This window comes from Corella eumyota, chromosome 7 (assembly GCF_963082875.1).
Source record: "Corella eumyota chromosome 7, kaCorEumy4.1, whole genome shotgun sequence".
Lineage (NCBI taxonomy): Eukaryota > Metazoa > Chordata > Ascidiacea > Phlebobranchia > Corellidae > Corella > Corella eumyota.
Genome location: NC_137496.1, coordinates 11,243,655 through 11,264,990, shown reverse-complemented (window position 1 = coordinate 11,264,990; position 21,336 = coordinate 11,243,655). Strand labels below are relative to the sequence as shown.

Genomic DNA, 21,336 nt, shown 5'->3' with positions numbered 1-21,336 from the left:
GATTGCAACCTCAGATTATGAAAGAAATATTTTAAAGTTCTCACTACCACACCAGTTTTTAACAAGCTTAGGAACTTCTTTTATTTTCCCAACTATTGTAATATGTACAAGTATGTGTAGTGCGATGTTTCTAACAATGGGCAAAAGCTTAAAGCAAGCAAAACGGTTCGCTTTAATCTTTTATATGTTTTTAATTTTTTCATCGGACTTCCAGGTTCACAAATGGGGAAAAGGTGCTGAGACCTGGTCTCAGAATCGATTAATTGTGTCTAGTTTTTGCACTTGTTGCAGTCTTATTGTACTCAACCTAACTGAATACTAAACTACACTATTATGTACTTCTATACTACTTTGTTCTTCAAATTTGGATTCTTTAATATTGTGTTCATTTTATGTCTGCTGTTGTAACTGATATGTGATGGTGTTGCAATACAAGTTTTATACATTTTATAAATGTCCGATATAAATATTTAAATTATTTATTTAAGCTTTACAGTAAAGCAGAGAATGGCAGTACGATAAGAAATAACACAGTAGAACACATGCAGAAAATCATGCATTTGTATTTAGGCACCATAGAGGAACATAATAAATAAAGCAAGAATGCAGAAGCGCTGGTGAATCAAACCTGTAAAGATGAAAAAATGGTTTAAATTTCTAATCCATTTAAGGGCCATGCAAATTTTAGTTAAAGAGATTTTATTGATATATTCTTAATGAAGGAATAATGAACTTGGCAAATAAGACTAGAAAATTTCAGGTATTGAAATCTTAAGATATCTATGATTCATGCAAAATTAAGATGGAATATTACTAACGACCTGCAACGAATCGTAACCTACCGAAGTCACATATTGACCAGCATTGTGACTTGACGAATTTGATTGGCTATCCTCGTTAATATCTTGTGATGACGAGTCGTCATTTTGTGACGACTCGATACTTTCTGTGTCCTCGTTAATTGTTCGATACGCCATCGGGGGGCGTGAGTCAAAGCCAGCGAGTGCCAATGCAGATGCCAGGTTACCACCTGACCCACCACTAGAAGCACTAGAGGACGTGGATATTGCTGAGTGTGGCCGTTTGCTGTTAAACATGGAGTTTTGCTCAAAATCAGTGGTTGCTACGGAGGCACGACTTCGAGCAAAGTTTGAGAGGACGGATCGATTAAGAATTGTGTTCGGACTCGAGTTGACGAGGTCCAAATGAGGTTTGTTTCCAACTCCCATGCTTGACATCTCATGTTTACGATGATCTGAATAAATTAAATCATTTTAAAATTAAAAATACGGGCAATACTAAAAGGTGGCAGTTAGGGGAACACTAAAAAAGGAAGGCCAAATAAATGGGCTCAAGGAAAAGTGTTTGGCAGTAATTTTTAAAGGGCAGCAAAAATTGTCAGAGCTTTCCCAATGCCTTTTACCATTGACAATTTCTGCTTTGCTAAAAATGACTGCAAAACACCTTTTTTCAGCCCCTTCTTTCCACTTTCCCCTTTTAGTGCCTCCTTGCAAGTCTTCCCTTAACTCCCTTTTTTATAATTACCCAAAAAAACTTCTAAGTAAGATAAAAACCTACCTCTGTTCTTAAGAGCTTGTTTCCATAACAACCCCTTGATCTCTTCCACCCACTGCCACTTGATGGACTTGTTGGAGCTTTGGAGGACAAAGGTATCTTGTTGTCGTCGACGACGGAACCAGATTTCGAATCGAAATCCCGAGTCTCCGATGTTTTCCGTCATTCCTATTTCGGCAGTCTGGAAAAATAATTTCATTAGATATATAGTGAACTTGGTTAACAATAATATAAACAATATATAAGTGTATGTCTAATTTATAAGTCAGAGTAAATAAAACTGCTGTTTGTGGTGCATGGATAAGTTATCGCAGGCAAATATTAGTTAAGAGTTGCAACCATATTACAACCATTAAAATCTTAACAGTAGGGCAGGCTTTTGACTTGTTTACATACTTGTTAAGTGAGTTAAAACAACAACAGGTTAAAATATTAAAATATTTACCTTGTAAGAAGTTTTGCACTGATAAACATCATGACCTCCATGCACTCTGATTGGTTTACTAAACAAGATCATTTCTTCGAATAAAAACACTCTGCGGATTAACTTCCTTCTGCCGGAATAAATCACAAACTCGTCCTGTCGTAATAAATTTCCCTGCTCTTTTAAATTGACGTCACAATCTTGAATGGAGTCCATTGTTAACAGGTCGTTGCCATGACGAAGTTGAAACTTGACAAGGTCCTCTGCTGTTCTAAGACTACGTTCTTCACTTCCGATGGAGCGTTTAGCCATCGCGTGGAGCAAGAGAGCATATTTACCTATAGATAAAAGTAAATGTTGATTTGATGCGTGTTGTTCTATAAATATAGTTATCAAACACAAAATCAATTTTACGTCAATCGCCTGGAGCTATGATTTCTAAATTTTAAAGAAAATTACGAAATTTTAACAAATTTAATAAGGTTAAAAATGTAATCCAAATATTAAAGACAACTATTTCAAAAAAGAAAATTAATAAAAGTAAGAAAAAACTTTTAAAAGTTACATTTTAACACTTTAAATGTAACACAAATTAAATGGCTGTCATTTTCCTAAGCTTTTAGATTAAAAAAAAACATATAAATTCCTGTGATTTAAACTTAAAATATTGATAACCCAAACTAAACTTACCCATTCTCTGCACAGGTTTTAATAAATACGAAGCTAAGTCCATCTTATCACCGAGCTCAATTTGTTTGGTTTTAAAGAACAAGTTTCCATGTTCAAACAATAATATGTCACTTTGTGGTTTGTTTTTACTGTAGAGAGCGTACAACCCAAAACTTTCTCTCTGGAAAAATAATCTTAATTAAAATACGTTTTTAAATAAATCCATTTTTTGACATTTATTTTTCCTTGATGTGGGAAGGTCGACTTCACAACCTAAACATAGAGTAACATTTGTTACCCCGACCCAGTCTTAAGTTGACCTTGCCAGTTTGGGTATATTATATTGTTTATAGCACTCAAATTAAGGTCGCTACAGCATGAGAGCAATGGTGGTCGAACCCGGGACCTTCTGTAGTAAAGCCAAGTGGACCAACAGCTACACCATGCTGCCGGTTTGCTAATTAGTAATTAACATTCTTTTTAAATCAAATCTTTTTTGGGGATCTGACTAAAAATATTTGGAAACACTTACATGTGCCTGAAAAGTTTTTGCCACCAGGGCAGGGTTGCCGTAACATTTTTCCAAATCTTTAAGAAAAAAATGTGAATGAAAATCGTGGATTTTTTCCAGATTTCCGAAGATGATATTTCTTTTACAACGAAGTGCTTCTGGAATATCAAGTCTGCACATCTCAGGAAAATAATTCTGTTTAAATAGAAAACAAATAATTAAAAATAAGCACAAAAAGTTAAATATTTTTAACAGACCTTTATATTAAAAATTAATTTAAAATTTAAAATAATATAGACCAAAAAATTACAAAATGAATAAATTTAAATTCCAGATATCACTGGCTAAAGTTAAACAGTTGACAATTTATAAATAAATTAGGCTTAAAATATATTATACCTCTATAACATAGTTCAATGATTTAACATATTCTCTTTCAGTAAAAATCAATTCTTCAATCGCTAAATCAACTTTTCTGTAAACACAAAAAATTATTTTTAACTGAAATTATAATAGCCTGCCCTAAGGTCTTCATTTTAATTGTTGTAATATGGTTTTTAATAAATATTTGCCTGCGCTAATTTACCGATGCACCACAAACAGCAGTTTTATTTATTTTGTAGGTTTATAAATTAGATTTTTATGTCATCCACTAAGCTCCTTATAAATGTTAGATATATTAAGACAATTTTTTTTTCAATAATTTTAACTACAACATTGTGTACTATGACAGCACAATACATACGATTTTCCGCTTGTATCTTTAATTTCTTCTCTTCGAACCGGTGATCCGATTGTTAAAGTTGTCCCAGACTGTGATTGGTTGAGAGTTCGAGTCATTTGGTTGGTCGGCATGGTTACTGATTTCTTCAAGATTTTCCTCGAGTGTCGGGACAACAGTGACACCGAGTGGTTAAGTGGTGGACTCTGAAACGTCGGCGAGGATTGAGAAGTAAGATTGTGATGTAATAATGGAGATGACCGAGATTCAAAATTGGACTCTGAGGTGGTGTTAAAGTCACTAGTTTCTTCGCTTGACATTGTTCCGATCGCCGAGTCATTGGAAATAGCGCCCTCGCTGGTGAACTCTTCGCTGAGAACACTTGTTCGACGAGAACTTTCTGCTGAGTCATTGCGAGGATTTTTGTCGAGTTTTTCACGATTTTTCATGCGAAATGTCGACCGTTTTTTGTGGTTTTTTAGTTGAGATTTGGCCTAAAATAAATTGTTAAAATTTAAATAAAATGTCTTTGTAACTATAGAAAAGTGTAATAATGATAAAAAAATCAACTAATAAAGTAAAGCATCAATGCAATATCCTAAAAACTTTATTGAAATAAACATATTTAATTTATTTAATATTAAAGATATTTTAATTTGTTAAAAGATTTCTTACCTTAGCCAATAAATCTCTTCTTTTAAAAAATAGCTGAGAAGTTTCAGAACATTTTTGTTGAGCAAATTCACATTGTCGCAAACATTTGATGTTGTTGTATTTGGCCGCCATTTCTAACATTTTGTTGAACTCACACTACAAATATAAAAAATTTGAAAACTCATTTTTAGAAGTAGTTTAAAAAGTAAGAAAAGGGAATGGCAAAAAATAAAATAAAAAAATAAAAGTTCAATAAAAGTAAAAGATTAATTATTAAAAAAAAAAAATTTAGGAAAAAGTTGAAAAAATGTTGAATAAAAATTTTTTAAATAAATAAAAAAATTTTTTTTTTAATATTTACCTGCTGTATTGGGGGATGCTGCTCCATATAAATATCAAACTGTTCCAACATATTAGAACAAGCGTCTACAGTTAAACAGGAATCCATGTTTAACATTGCCACAAACTTCATTCCATTCAAAGCCCAGGAGTAAGCCTAAAATATAAAGTTTAGATTATTTGTTTGATAAATTATATTTACTTTAATTTGGGTAAAAATCAAAAGATGCAACGATATAAAAAAATCTTGTAAATTTTTTATTTCATATTAAATTAAATGTAATTTGTTTATCTTAGCTTTTTGTTGCAATAAAAAGGTCAATTTAAATAAAAATATTTGTTTATTTAATTAAGTTTTTAAAAAAATAAATATTGCCAAAGAAAAAAATAAATTTTAATAAATTTAAATTAAATTACAAAAAATGTTTATTATTTTTACGCAATATTTTAAAAATAGAAATTACAAGACGTTCTAGATTCTAATCAATGTCAAAAAGATGTAAATACGGTTAGTCATTATTACGTCACAATTGATCGATTGTTCTAAACGCGGTGGTTCGCTTAAAACGCTTTCGTCGACCACAAACCCGATCCGAACTTTCCTAAAACTTTTTAGATTACATCTATGACGTCACAACAGCGATTTATTTTCGCGTTTTCGGCGTAAAAGTGGTCCTTAAAAGGCGCTGTGCTATGTTGTTGAGACAACAAAGTTCATTTCTATTTTAAGATTTTATTTCCAACACTCGATGGCGCGGTGGAGTAAATATTCAAGCAACGGCATTTTTTTGATAAGTAACTACATGCATTTCGATTTAATTTTTGCAAAGATTTACAAATTAACGTCACTCAATTTAAACTTATGACATCATAATTAGAGTGGACGACACTTGAGATTTGAGACCGAAAATTGGACGAAATTATTGCGTGCCAAAACCGCTATAAAAGCCACAATCATTTTGTTCCACTTTATTGCATCACAATCTTTCTATTTGTGACGTGAATTTATATTTATAAATATTTACACTCTACGGGAATTTACCAGAAAGTTAATATTTATTTAAATTAAAAAAAATTTCATTATTTTGGATAAAAAGTTAAATTAGGAAAAATGAAAAATTTAATAATATCCCATTCTTGATGTTTAAAGGTTAACTGCACGCCCTGAACATAAAGTAACATCAGTTACCCCGACCCAGTCTCGAATTGCCTGTGGCAGTTTGGGATAATATAGAATATAATTGCCCAATAATTAAGCTGCTGATTAAGTGCTGGCTCAGCAAAAGTTTATACCGTTTATAGTGCCTTACTCAAGGGCACTACAGCATGAAAGCAGTGGGGATCGAACCCTTAACATAATGTAGTGAAGCCAAATGTTTTGGCGACAACACCACGTTGCAAGTCAAACACAAAAATTGACCAAAATACCCAGAAATATTAAAAATAAACCCAACCTGGTCAATAAACTTGTACATTTGCGTGGCTGTCTCAATCTCAATTTTCTTCGCGTCCATTTTTTCGACCAAGTTTCTGATTTCTTCTTTAGTAAGTTTGGATCGTTGTGATAATAATAATCCTTGGTTTAAGTATCCGAGATCGTTCAAATGTTCGGCGTCGCTTAACACACTATTACACTTTGCATACTGAGTCTGCGGATGAATACAAGAAAATGTTAATTGTTATCGCGGATAAATACCAAAAAAATATTTTTTTAATTGCAATTAATTTTCACAGCGGATGAATACTATTTTAAGCGTAAATAGTACCGCGTTGTACCACATTTAAGGTGTTGGCGATTATCTCGCACCCCACACCTGGTCGCGTTGTCGTACTGTGGCGTAATAATCACTAAACGGGCGAATGCAGGAAATGTAATTATGACGTCATTTAAACAAACTACAATTTTCGCGCTTCCTTTTCTAGTGAGAAAATCGCTTGTTTGCAAACAATCAAAGCAATGTTACGTCATAACCGGTGTAATTCCCGTGAAAATCAGCGAATCAGAACTAATTCTGATTCACCTTTTTTTAAACTATAATCCACGTAAATTACTAACTATAAATAAAAAAAACATTTTCTTGGGTATTTTTGCTTTATCCTCGATTTGGGTGATTCGGTTACCAACCAAAATTTATAAAATTATCCCAACCTAGTCTTAGGACAATTATTCCAATTTAATTTGTAAATAAACGCGATAAATCTTATTATATATTAGTTTAAATAACTAAACTGCAATACAGTCTGTACTTCTATGTTTAAAATCTCAATTTGCAACATTTCTAGAATCCCGTAATTACAAACATATGGCGTGGCAACTACGCAACAATAAATCACACAACACGTCACAATCACCCCATTGTCATCACACAATAGCCAGTAATTAACTTATTTCAATCAAATCCCACCGTCGAGTGACCCCGAATTTTTGTTATCAATCAGTATACTTAGTTCAAGTTACGGAGTTTTAACTTGTATGGATATAAATATCCTGTTTATCTTATCGGCAATTTTGATTAAAAACATATTTTCAACAAGGGTTGTCCGTGCTATTTAGATAAAGCGTTTTTAAATTGAGTAAAAGTTTAGCAAAAATTACAAAAAATAAAAATTATTTAAAGTAAATATAAAACGTATAAATTTTTTTTTTGTTAAAACCTAATTAAATTTTAAATTAATTATTTCAGATTCGTTTGAACTTTGTTATATCAAAGATCTAAATATCTAGTTTCACACATTATCATTATTTAATCAACATTAAAGTATAAGGGATTAACTTTTCGACAAATCTTAAAGTTAACTAACATCTAAAGCGATACAAATATATCCTTATAAGGTAATATATCTTTAACCTTATAACCTTTAATTTGTGCTCCTGTTTTGCTAACAAAAATACTTCAAATTTTACAGCGAAAAAAACTGACCACTTGCTACCTCACAAGCAAAAAACTTAAAACGAATAATAACCACGTATGTGACGTAATAATAGGAATTCATCTATCAACTAATAACTTATTTGATAATTCCACATCGAGGATAAATTTAAATAAAAACATTCTAGAACTTGTTTAATTAGTTTAATTTTTAAAACAACGCCTGTCTGAGTTTTGACTAGATTTTACTTTTCCTAACACGAACTATCTCAGAGCGCGAGACAACGCGAATTACCGAGCGCTGAAAAAGCCCTTCGGCGCTTCTCTGTGTCGTCACAAAAAAGGCAAATTCAAACAATGGCGATCACTAGAGCGGAAAATATCGCAGCGGGTTTTAAGGAGACGTAAAAATAAAGGAAGTCGATTTCCTATATCAACAAACTTCTCAATTTAAAGATTTATTTTCTGTAAACTTTTAAAGTTTTTGAGTGCATTTTAAGACCAGAAAATGCTTAAAAATTAACCTAAAATCTAGAAGTATTTGATGAACTTTATACCTTATTTAAATTCAAATAAAATATAAAACCACGGAAAGTTACAAAAACTAAACAAAAAATTAATTAAAATAAAAACTTGAGGTCAAATTTTGAGTTCCCACAATCTCATACTTGTTAAAATTGTGAAAAGAACCAAAATGTAAACAAAACAACCATGTGAACTTCGCAAAAATAAATAATTGTTGATTTTTAAAACTTTGTAATATTTGTTTAACAATTTAAAGAACAATGCTAAACTTATGACCAACAACTTACACAAAAACCCTTTTATTTCACTAGTAATGGTGTGTTAAAATGTTTTATTTATGCTGCTGCACAAGAAAAAATAAGTTGCTTGAATTTTTACACCTTTAAGTTTATTAATTTAACACCAAAATTACACAAGTTTGTTAATTAATTTAATTATTAAAACACCACATTTTTAACTTTAAATTTAATCTAGCTAAACTAAAACTTAAAAAACAAAGTTAACAGTTTGCAGAAATCGTTAAAAAAAGGCAATTTCTCCATTAAAATCGGAATTCCAAGTCAATATTTAAACTCTATCTCTTAATATTTACACTAAAAGGTTATTTAAATTTGAATAACATTTTCAACAAAAACGGTAAAATAAAAAAACAACTTTAACAAGATCAATGTATTTAATATATTACTTTAACCTCGACTGTGGAGTAATTAATCACGATTGGTGAAGTGATTATGATGTCATAACTAACCGTAATAATGTAAAATCAAAATGTTGTAAGATAAGAGAAAAGAAAGAAAATTTAAAAACTTATTTCTCTTAAACGCCCACTATAAAAATTGACTAATATATAATATTAACATAATATATAATATTAAGTCTCTAAAAAAAAAAAAAAAAAAAAAAGAAAAAATATGAAATTTGTCATTTTTCGACCGTTTTTTAAAATAACAAAAAAACAAAAAAATTTTTTTTTCATTTTTCGTTTTTTTTTTCGATTAAATTTGAACTCTAGAATGTAGCCAGCTAATAACGCGAGATAGTTAGTTATTAAACACCACACCTTACTCGTATTGACGATATCGCATTCCTAAGGTAAGGATTTAATTTCAATAACATTTTAAATTCAGAGATTTTATTTCAATCGTAAGTTTGGACGAAATTATGTTATTATTGGATCTATTTCAAATGTAACATTTACATTACGTAAAATTGGGCAAAAATTGGATTTTAAATTACATATACTGACATTTGTAAAATTTTATTTAAATATATGACATTTTTTTTTATAATTTTAATTTAAATTTTTTGTTAAACATTTTTTAAACAAAATAAAATATTCCATGTTTTAACGAGGCTGCTCCGAGTTTATTGTTGGTTTTATGCCGCAATAAATATCCTGTCTATTACGTCATTATCGCATTAATATTTCAAACAACACGTCGAAAAAAAATGAAAAAATTTAACCGAAAAAATGCCGCCGACACCAGACCATAATTAAATTAAAGTCTTCAACATTTTAATTAAAGAATTATTGTAAGTTTTCACATTTTGCGGCGCCATTCTTAATTACAAGCAACTGCGCGACTTATAAGGTCATTATAAGCAAATAATATTTCCTTTATAAGAACTAACTTGGGTATAATTGACTAATTAACTACATCTATGAATAACAAATAACAATGCCATTAATTTTAACAATTAAATATCAAGTCTGTGATATTTAAAATTTTTCTTTAAACTAAAAAATCATTTGCAAAAAGTCAAAATCTTAAGCAAACAATCTGAAACTGAAACTCCAAATATTTATTATTTTATTAAAAACCTTTTTGAAGTTTTAAAACTGAGCTAATATTGGTTCAAATGACATTGAAATATTTATCTTAATATAGATAAGATTAATTGAAATACAAATAAACCCACAAACAAAAATATTGATAACTAAAAAATAAAAAAAATATTCTCTTTCTAAATTTTAACAACTTCTTTCTAAAACTTAACCTTACTTAGCAGATGTTACTCTGTAGTTAACGTTCCTATGCTAATACTACAAGATCAAATATAACATTGTGCCGTAAAAAAATTCCTTTATGACGTAATTGTCGTAAAACAATCGCTGCATTCGCACGGGGAGCAATGACCGCGTTTTCACTTCAGAGAACAACGAAAAAATAAAAATCGACGACAATAAATATTTCTCGTAAAAATAGTTTAACAAATTGTTAAAACTTTGAATTTACAATAAATAAAAACTCTTCGAATTGAAATCAATAAATCAATACAACCGTTTAAACTGAAGCACTCTTAACTGAATAATAAGTTTGATCAACTATATTTGCTGACAAGTTAGACAATTAATTAATCGTTGTTGATAATTAGATTATAATTAGCATAAAACTGTTAAAATTTAAGCATAATTACCGGATTTCGAATAAATTAACATGCTTTTAACATCTAGTTTTAAAAACACCCGAAGAATGTAAAATTTTAACAACTTTAACAAAAATAAAAATGATTTTTTTTAATATACAAACTAGTCTGACACTTTATTATATGTTTAACTAATTAAGGGCATCTAACAAAAGAACGCATGTCAAAAACTACATAAAAAACTAAAACTAAATATCAGTTAAACTAACTACATATATATATTTAAAATATTAAAATCCACTTTAAAAAGTTCTGCACATTTTCATAACAACTTGTAACCAGTCATTTTCTCACGGTACAAGCATTACGTCATAATATAACAGTTTTCAAATATTTACAAACACAACTCGATAACTGGAATCTATATTTAGAAAACTAGATAACATATATTCACAAAATATTTTAATATATCTTACTATATACCATTAAAATACTCGTTAATTAATTTAAAATCATTCTAAAAATTAACAAACAAATTTACGACTGGTTCTAAATACAATTAAAATGTTAACAGTATTTTAATACAACTATAAAGTTAAAGAAAATGGCAGTTAAGCCGCTTCCACTACTTAAAAACTAATTAGTTTTATTATTAGAAACATAAGATGGCTTAAACTTGTCATTAACATTTATTAGGCTTGCCGTGTTATAAAAAATAAATTTAATTAAAACTGCTAACCTTATATTTAAAGTATTATAATACCTTAGAAGTTAGGATATGAAAATGGATTACTCTTATTTGAACGAAAAGTAAATGCCCGAAAACAGAATTTTACCGAAAAAATGGGGCATTTTCTATTAACCCCAGTTCACCCTTACCCTACTCGAAAAATGCCATTTAATTTAAAATAAAGTTTTCGGTAAAATTTTGTTTTCAAATTTTGGCTTCCGAGCAAATTTAGTAAACTAGTTTTCGGTTATGTGAAATACTTATTTAAACATATCAATATTATACATTAACTTCAATAAAAAAGTAACTGAAAACAGGTTTTACTGCTTCTTATTTCATCTTAAATCTACATAAATCCCCATAAACTACCCTCACATCTAAGAATGATTTATCTTTCTACAATGTTAAGTTGAACGAAAACCTATAAAATATTCAACAAGAATGTCTGGCAATGATTCAGCGATTACACATCTGCGTCACGTGATCTAATGTTAAACAAACTAAATACAAGACCATTAAGTTTACATTTTAAATATTAATAAATGAAATTACAAAAAAAAAATTTAAATTTTAAGTGAAGTTTAAATTGTCTACAACGGGAAAAAATGTCTACAACGGGAATTGAACTTGAAACTTTCGGGACTCGAACTTGAAATATTAAAAAAATTTAAAGTTATTTTATAAAAAAAATGTCCGCAACGAGATTTGAACTCAAAACATTAAGAAAATTTAAAATCTTTAGTAAAATTATTATTTAAAAAAATGCTCACAACGAGATTCGAACCCAGAACCCTTCGACGCAAAATCGTTTGAACCCCTAAAAGTTTCCGAAATTAGAACAAATAGTTTAAGACTCTTGAGTTTCGACTCGAAACATACTCCAAGTTGTTAACTCACGATCTCAACACTCAACATCAAACCACGTCAAAAATATCCGACCGTGACGTCACAATTGATACTTAAGTTTGTACTTAGTTGAACTTTGCGGCCAAAAAAAACAAATTTAAAAATTTTTTTTGTTTTTAAAAGTTACAAAAAAATGCAATTTTAAATTTTAAAGTAAATTATGTAAATAATAATTAAAATCTTATAATTCTAAATATTTAATTTAAAACCTTAAACAATTTTGCAAAAATATGATAAAAGTAATAAAAGTAATTAAATAAATTGACAAAAATATCAAATTTCTAATTTTTCTTTCATCTAAAAATCTGCTTATTTTAAAAACAAAGATTATGACGTCAGTACTAGAATTAAAAGATTAAAATACAAGGATTTAAAAAAGACACTTTCTAAAAAAACAAAAAGTTTAAAACTAAAAAAAAAAAAAACTTTAAAACTAAAAACTTTAAATCAGAAATTCTATTTCAAAAACTGACTTAATTTTTATTTTAAAGATTATTAATCTTCCTATAATGTTAATATACTGATAAATAGTAATTCAACATTATGTTGAATCATAAGTTTACATTAATACAAATGTAAATAGATTAATACAAGCGGAAATCGGTTTCTATGGTTACAACATGTAACATTTTAAAACACGTGTTTTTGAATTTAATAATCGGTCATTCACTAACCACAATCTTTGTTTGTTCGGTCAACAATGGTCACTTATTACGTCATAATCGCCATTTTTTGTGAATTAAAACAACTTTTTGCAAAAGTTTTTCTAAAGTTAAGCTTTTATTTCCGAAGAACTTTGCGCTTTATTGATTATGACGTCACGAACGTTAAGTCAATCGTCACTAATTGATTGTTACGTCATAAAAAGTTGGTCACGTGAATGGCCAAGCATAAAATTTAATTAAGGCTGTGTTTTCGCACAAAAAAAAAAAAATTTGTAACAAAACCTAAGTAAAATTGCCCAAAAACGGCACAAATAGAACAAATAGTCGTCGCTTTGAAGTGGTTATGGACAAATAAACACAATAAAAGGACGCTCGTGATATTTTATTGTTAAGGTCGGCGTTGCGTGCGGTTTGAGATAATTTTAACCTTTCCTATTTTAGTGAAATTCAGGTGCAAAATTTAACAAAATAATAAAACTCAGATAAAACAGAATAATTTATTCGATTTCTAAAATAAATTTTAATATTTTTTTAAATTAATAAAATTTTAACTTGACCATTAAACTAATTAAATTAATAAAGTTACAAAAACTTTTAATTCTCATCATTTAACAAGATAATATCACATGCTACTACATAATTACTAACAAAGACCTAATATTGATTTAAACTTTAGCTTATAATCACATATTTAACTTCCTTAAGTTGATTAAATATTAGTTTACAGTCCCAGAATTAACCCAGGATTTCAAACCTGGTTTAACAAAGTACTTCGTGACTATTTGACGCTGATTATGACGTCACAATATCGATCATTGTTGGGTAAATAATAGTTAACACAATGTCACAGTATTTAAACATTTACTCACACTTTTGCTTATGACGTCACAATAAACACCTAGTAAACGACTGTTACGTAAAAATTCAACTTTAAAAATCAACTGTGACGTAATAATTAAAAATCAAAAATTGACTGTGACGTGATAATTAAAATTTTAAAAATCAACTGTGACGTAATAATTAAATTTCAAAAATTGACTGTGACGTAACATTTAAAACTCAAAAATCGACTATGACCTAATAAACGACGCGATAGTGTGTGAAAGTCGACGTTTCCGTTTTCCGAGCCACAAACCCCATCTCGATTTCAACCACAATCAACTTATTGTTTATGTCATAATAGTTGTAAATGACGTCATAAACAGTATTGTAACTCGAGGTGATGCGACAATAAAAAAATTATGTAACACGAGAAATAAAAATTGACTTTTTGTAACCTTTTAAATTAAAGTTTTTAATCTAATAAAGGTGTTTTATGGGCGCGGATGAATACGTTACGGCCTATTTTTCCTTTGATCTTACAGATACGAGTACAACGGACAAAATTTAACAGAACTCAAATGAGGTTAAATCAGAATTTAAATTTCACTCAAGTAGCTGATAACGACTAAAATGTTACTTTCCAGAGCTTGAAAGTGTGATAAAACGACAACAACGCGACTCTGGGGCGCCTACGTCATAGACACAGCGTCTACTTTCATTGTTACGTAAACACTAATTGATTGTTACTCCCTGTAACCTAACAATTGCCTCCAATTATTGTTTATTACGTCATAATGCAAAATAAAGTCCCCAAAGTCATGTTTATTATGAACGTTTACCTAGAGAGTAATTATTTCTTCTAAAACTACTGACGTCAAAAGAGAAAAACAAACAAATCCTCCCTAAAACATCATTGCTCGACAATAGGTATTGTGATGTCATAAAACCAATTGTTGGACAACATTGTTAACATTCCACCAAACAATAAAGTAAGGAAATGTTTTAACAATTAAAACTTTTACAATTTTTTCCAATTCTCGAAAATCTCTATTAATTCAAATGCATCACGTAATTTTAAACATGCTCTTACCTACTATTACATCACAATGGTTGGCTATGACGTCAAAAGTCACGTGATTGTAATAATTTTTTTTTTAAATTTATATTTTTTGAGACAAAATTGTGTTTTTCGGTTTTTATTGAGAAATTCTTATTGTTTATATTAATAACAATTAAATCGCATTATGACGTTATAGATACATGTATTAAGTATGAGAATACACAAACTTGTGGATAAGATTAATTTACCTACATCAAACTTTTAATAATTCAAAAACAATTTAAATTTACATTTTTTTTAATTTTAACAAACTAAGATCATAATCTGTGAAAAACAATTTTAATTTTCTCAAGAAATTAGGAAGAAGTGGACAATAAGTTTTGTTATTAAACAAATCAAACAACAATACAATAGGAAATTAAGTTGTTTGTTACAAAACAATTCATTTAACAATTTAATTTGAAAAAGGACAAACTAGATTTTAATTAAAATTTGAGTAAATTGAATTTTTAAAATATTAATTTTTTTACTACCTTTTTTCAAAATTTAGTTGTTTTTATTAAATTGAATATTTACCAATAATTAAAAAAAACAATTTTTTATCGTCAATCTAAAAAATATATTTACTCTACAGCGCTACAAGTGTTAACAAATATCTCTCTCAACCAAGACAAACTTTGCCTTTAAAATTTAAAAAATATTACCGCTAGACGATGCTGTCGAGCAATTTATGTCAAAAACATCGAAAATTTCCGCTCAAGAAATTTCGATGTTTTTGCCAAAACATTAAACTTTGCTAAGCTGGGGTTAATAACCTTGACCTTCAGTTTACGACGTCATAATCTGGAATGACGTAACAGAGCAAGCGAATTATGATGAAATCGCTCGAATTCGGGGTTTTATTACCACGCAACAATGGGGCGATTGTTTGCGAATAAAACATAACGCGGTTGTTAACAACTGCGAAGTTCAATATCGAAATTTAACGACGCGTTGTCGCGCTTTTCTATTATGACGTCATAATGGTGAAAAGTTGTAGAACGAGATATGAACGTTACGATAATTCGAGATCATCATAATTGAAATTATTAAATCACAACTACTTCCTTTATTAGGTCATAGAGAAAATATTTATATTTTTAAATTGATTAAAATATATGGTTCCTTTGGTTCCTTTTAAAATATGGTTCCTATGATTAAAAAAATGGATATGGTTCCTATGGTTAAAAATAAAATATGGTTCCTATGGTTAAAAATATGGTTCCTTTTAACCATAAAAATGGTTAAACCATTTTTACCATTGCACCATTATATCGGTTATTGTATGGTTCAAATTTTAACCATTATTGGTGTATAAATAATTTAAATATTTCAACTTACAATGACATCGTAGTAAAATATTTCAAAGTTTTCTTGCTGGGATTTAAGAAGTTCAAAAGAATCGTCCTCGACTTGAAAGTTGTCCAGTTTTGTTGAACAAGAATTTGACCACTTTAATATCTGGAAAAAATACAAAAAATTGATTTAAAATGAAAAACTGATTAAAAAAATCAGGAACTTAATTTCAAAAAAAATAGGTTTTTAAAAACAGGTAATTATAATAGGTCACCAGTTTAAAAAAAAAGGCAACAAAACGATAAAAAAATGACAAAAATTTCCCCAAAAATTGTAAAAAATTTCCCAATAATTAAAAAAAATGTCAAAAAATTGTCAAGAATTAAAAAAATTGTTCCTCCCCGATTTTTTTAATATCCAAAATATTATCTTTAGCTTAAAAGTACAAAAAAAAGTTGATTTACTTTTTCACACGATTGCTCAAACTCTTTCACCAGTAGATGTCGCTCTAGTGATAAAAGTCTCTCGTCAGCGACATGCACAAACTGGGAGACCGCCTGATTGGCTGAAGTATAACTGGAATGCACTTTCTCCGCACAAGTTCTATGATGTCATAATAAACAATTCAAATTTAATAGAAAATTGTTAAAATCTATAAAAAACAATTTTTAAATTAAAAATTTTTAAATAAAAAAAAAACAATTTTTAAATTCAAAAATTCCAATTATTCAGTAACACAAAACCGTTAATAAATAATTTACAAGCTTGTATTGTTTTTAGAGTAAAACTTATTTAAAAGAGATTAAATTTTCAAGATAAATAATTTAGTGTTTTCACTTAAAATTGACAATAACATTCAACAAAAATTTAAATATTTTTAGTTTTTGACAAAAAAAGTTTTAAATATTACCGAGCATCCGTTCCAGAGTCTTCTAACAATTGTTGAAGAATTCTCTGCCCTCGATTCTGGAGATTTTGTAGTTGTTTGTCATCTAACAATCGATGCATATCGTCATGGTGATCAACCAATAAGGACCTGGTTGCCATAGCATTGTCGGGTAGTGATTGTGATGTCATATGCAGAGTTTCACGTTCGAAATTATGTTGAACATTTTCGCAGAAGAGCACAAACGCATCAACAACCTAAAAATAATTTTTTAATTAAGTTTAAAATTAAAAAAAATTTAAAAGTATTACCAGTCCATAGCCTTTCAGCCAACATTTTAATTGTCGTAAAATAATTACAGCTCTTAACTAATATTCGCCCACAATAACATATGCGCCACAAATGATAGTTTTATTTATTTTGTAGGCTTATAAATTGGACATATTTATATATCGTCCACAAAGCTCCATTATTAGACAAATGTATAAGCATGTTACCAGTCTATTCTGTATCCATTCAGCATTCGAAAATACAAAGTTTCCCCCAAATTTATTCGGAAGATTTTCCTTTGAAAAATAGTTGCCAAGCTCGTCTAAACTTCGAATAATTTGGCAACACTGAAAAAATTAAATTTTTAATATAATCAAAAATATATTAACAAACTAAATGACTTAATTTTTAATTATTTTATAATATGAACCTTTGGTTGGAAAATAGATGAAATGTTTTCTTCAAAAGATTCGTTTTCTTCCGATAGGAGGAGAATTTTGAAATCCAAATTTTCCAAGTTTGCCTAAATTAAAATAAGAAAAAATTGGTTAGTTATTTTCTGAAGCAAAAATACAATTAAAAAAACTTCATTTAAATATTTTTTACTTTTAATCCTAACTTATTCAAATATAAAAAAAATTAACATTTTTTCGGATAAAATTCCCATTTTAAAAAGTGTTAAAATCAAACAAAAAGTGTCGAAAATATGTGAAAACAACTTCTTGAACAAACAGAAGTTTGTTAAAGTTAAATATTTACTCACTAAGTTCTAACACTGAACATACATTAACATGAAAGTTAAGCAAACATGGAAGGTGTAACTAACATGTAATAGGTCAAGTGGTGCTTGTTAGTTTTAACAATTACTTTTCCATTAAATAAAAAATTCCAACACGAAAAATTGAAAAAAAAACATTTTCATTTTTGATGTCTAAAAATTGTGATTTTCCTGGAATATTTTTTGTAAGAATTATTAAAAATTTTATTTTTACCTTGAATATAGCCAGTGATTCCAAAATATTTTCAGATGATACAACATCAGTAGTTCTTGCATCAATTAACAACAAAACTTTTGGCAACCCTGACCTAAATAATTTAAATATTTAAAGTTCAGATTAACAATTAATAACTTAACTAGTCATAACAATGCTTCAGGCATGGGATTTTGGTAAAACCAAATAGTAAAAGTTAAACAAAAGAATATTTATTTATAAAAATTAATCTGTTTATTTTATAAACAAAAGCTTAAGATGTAAAAATGCCAAAAATTTTAAATTTTGATGCAAATAAAATAAGATTCGGTGGCATTTGCAAATAATCCACAAAAAAGTCTTTATTCCAGTTTTAACTTACACGGTATATAGTAGAAATCGGGCTAACGCAATGCATCCTATGCTGTAATGTTGCCACAAGTGGGGGTCAGAGTATAAGATAATCAACCGATATCCTTCCAAATCCTCAGTACCTAAACAAAAACAATGTTGTTTGTTTTATGTATATATATAAAATATTTATAGATTTTTATTTAAGATAAGTAAGACGCTATAAATAGTATGAACGCATGCTAGGCCAATAACTACATGGGAACATGTGTTCGATCACCACTGCTTTTATGCTGTAGCACCCTTCAGTTAGACGGTTTAAACGGTTTGAACTCCTGCTAAGCAAAAAAACAATTGGCAGCTTAATTATCAAGCAAATATAATCAATCAAAAATCAACTCGAGACTGGGTTGGGGTAACTGATGTTACTCAATGTTTAGGTCATGAAGTCAACCTTCCCACATCGAGGATAATTAAATATTGACTTATTACAAATGGGTGTTTACCTGGAAATTCAATAACTCCAGAATAAAGAATATCTTGTGGAATGTCAGCTGCTTGCTTAGGGGTTTCTACTTTAATGCAAGAAGTCATCGAAATATCTAAAACAAAAAAAAGATTTACATTTCTACAAATGTATAACAATATATGATTTAAATCAAGTGATATATAATTTTATTGCATATTGCGAAATTAGGTTTAGGGCTTAACATAACACTTAAAACAACTGTCATTTAAAACTTGTACAAGTGTTTTATTGGTTGCCAAAACAAATCAATTAATAGGTCAATTAAGATTTCAAGTACGTTATTAAACAATCTGCTAAAACAACAAGATGACAATGATGTAATTGAGTAAAATTGCTGAGATAAAAGATTTTTAATTTTTTTTTTAATTGCGTTAGAATTAATTAAATCTATATATAATGGGGCTTAGTGAACAATACATATTTATAGGCATACAAAATTGATTAAACTAAAGTTTGTGGCGCACGGGTAAATTATCATGGTCATATATTAAGAGTTGTGACCATATCACAACAATTAAAATGCCCAACATAGAGCAGGCTATCGACTATTAAATGCCAATTAATAAAAATTTAAAATACCTTTGTCTTTAGTTGCTGGTTTAATAATTTTCTCGAGTCCACAATAAACAAAATCATGTTTCCGACTATCTTGTCTCGACATTACTGAATAATTTCTTTGCTTCTTATTCTGTCTCGATTCCACCCAAGATTTGGGGAAGATTACGTTCTGTATATCCATACAGTTACATGAAGGGTAGCTATTATCATCCAGTATGCTGTCAGTACTTTCGCTTTGCGACATAACCTGTTCTTGCGACTTTATTTCAGTTTCATTTAATTCCGTTAGGATTGATTTATTTGTTTCTTGAAACTCTTTTGTTTCAGTTAAAATTTTGTCAGTTTTGTTGTTTTCTTTAAAGTTAATATTGTTATTTTCTAGTTGGTCTTCGATTAAATTTATATGATTTCCATTCTTTAAATCAGAAATTTCGAGATTTGAAAATTCATTGTCATTTTCCGATTCAGTTAAATTTAATTTTTTTTCATCAATTTTAAGTTTTGAAAAATCGTCAGCACAAGACAAAGTATTGGAATGTTCAAAGTTGTTATTATTTAATTCATCACATTTTTCATTTTTGTTTAAATCAGTATTTACACACTGATTCATTAAACTTTCATCGTTAACACGAGTGTGTGTGAAGTTAACAAAACTTTCCGCTGAATTGTTTTCGATTGAATCGTTAAACTGTTTGTTTAAACAATCCCCTGAATGTGATGTCACAATATCTTCTTTGTTTTCATTCTCAATAGAACAAAGTAAGGAATCCAATAACGCTTTAATTGTGATGTCATAATTATCCAAGTCTTTTACCTCCCCTTTTGTTTTTACACTTCCTAATTTTTCTTCAACACTTAAATTATTTTCTTTAATTTCAATAATGTCATGGATTGTGATGTCATCAGTTCCGCTGACTTGACCTTGAATTGACTCCGAGGGGTCATCGGGATGAGTTGTTTGGTCGTGCTCCATTGAATTTTAAATTAAGCGTAAAAATCCTACCCACGAAAACAAATCTAATCCTAAAACTAAAAACAAATAATTTTTAGAAAAAAATCGACTAAACAACAAAATTTTATCAATTTAATTTAAATTTTTACAGTAGTTAAAGTATATTTTAGACATATTTTTAAACTTTTACAGATTGTAATAATTACCCAATAAAAAACTATTCTACATATTATAAATAATTAACTATTTCGATTTTAAATTTTAATTAATATTCTTTCTTGAACAGAAGGTCTCCAATAAATAATTAATGCAAGAAACTGCAATTTTACCAAATATTGATTATAGACATTTACATTTGAACCACAATTGTCCCTTGCTAATATTAAGCAGACAAATTCATGAATGTTAAACCCCAGGGATAACTGTATGCATTATAAGTAGAATGCTTATCACTAATACTAATCTTTATGCCTAAATAAAGCGAGTAATTTATATTAAAACTTGCAATGTTTACTAATTAAATTAAAAATTCTGTATATTTGTATATCATAACAAAAAAGTCACTTTTTAAAATTTTTTGCCAATAATTTTATTAATTTTATACAATTAAAATTACTTTTAAAATATATATACCAACAAACTAATG

The 21,336-nt window shown here is 28.7% G+C and overlaps 1 protein-coding gene across 2 annotated transcripts; it reads right to left on the bottom strand.

Moving 5' to 3' along the window:
- Positions 1-463: 463 nt before the first annotated feature.
- Positions 464-20,760, bottom strand: LOC145759852 (puratrophin-1-like). 2 transcript variants are annotated; one of them, XM_082573705.1, is made up of 20 exons: positions 19,760-20,760; positions 19,158-19,253; positions 18,683-18,794; positions 18,322-18,415; positions 17,760-17,852; positions 17,557-17,676; positions 17,084-17,316; positions 16,638-16,776; positions 16,219-16,338; positions 6,348-6,542; positions 4,916-5,050; positions 4,576-4,710; positions 3,925-4,394; positions 3,579-3,654; positions 3,201-3,374; positions 2,690-2,849; positions 2,021-2,337; positions 1,579-1,756; positions 843-1,255; positions 464-628 (listed from the first exon to the last, which is right to left on the bottom strand). In XM_082573705.1, exons 1-20 carry the CDS (start codon positions 20,709-20,711, stop codon positions 623-625), a joined length of 4,218 nt encoding a protein of 1,405 aa, XP_082429831.1. In that variant the 5' UTR covers positions 20,712-20,760; the 3' UTR covers positions 464-622. The 2 variants fall into 2 exon arrangements, with proteins under 2 accessions (XP_082429831.1, XP_082429829.1); XM_082573703.1 differs by having other exon boundaries at positions 464-1,255.
- Between the last annotated feature and the right edge of the window lie 576 nt (positions 20,761-21,336).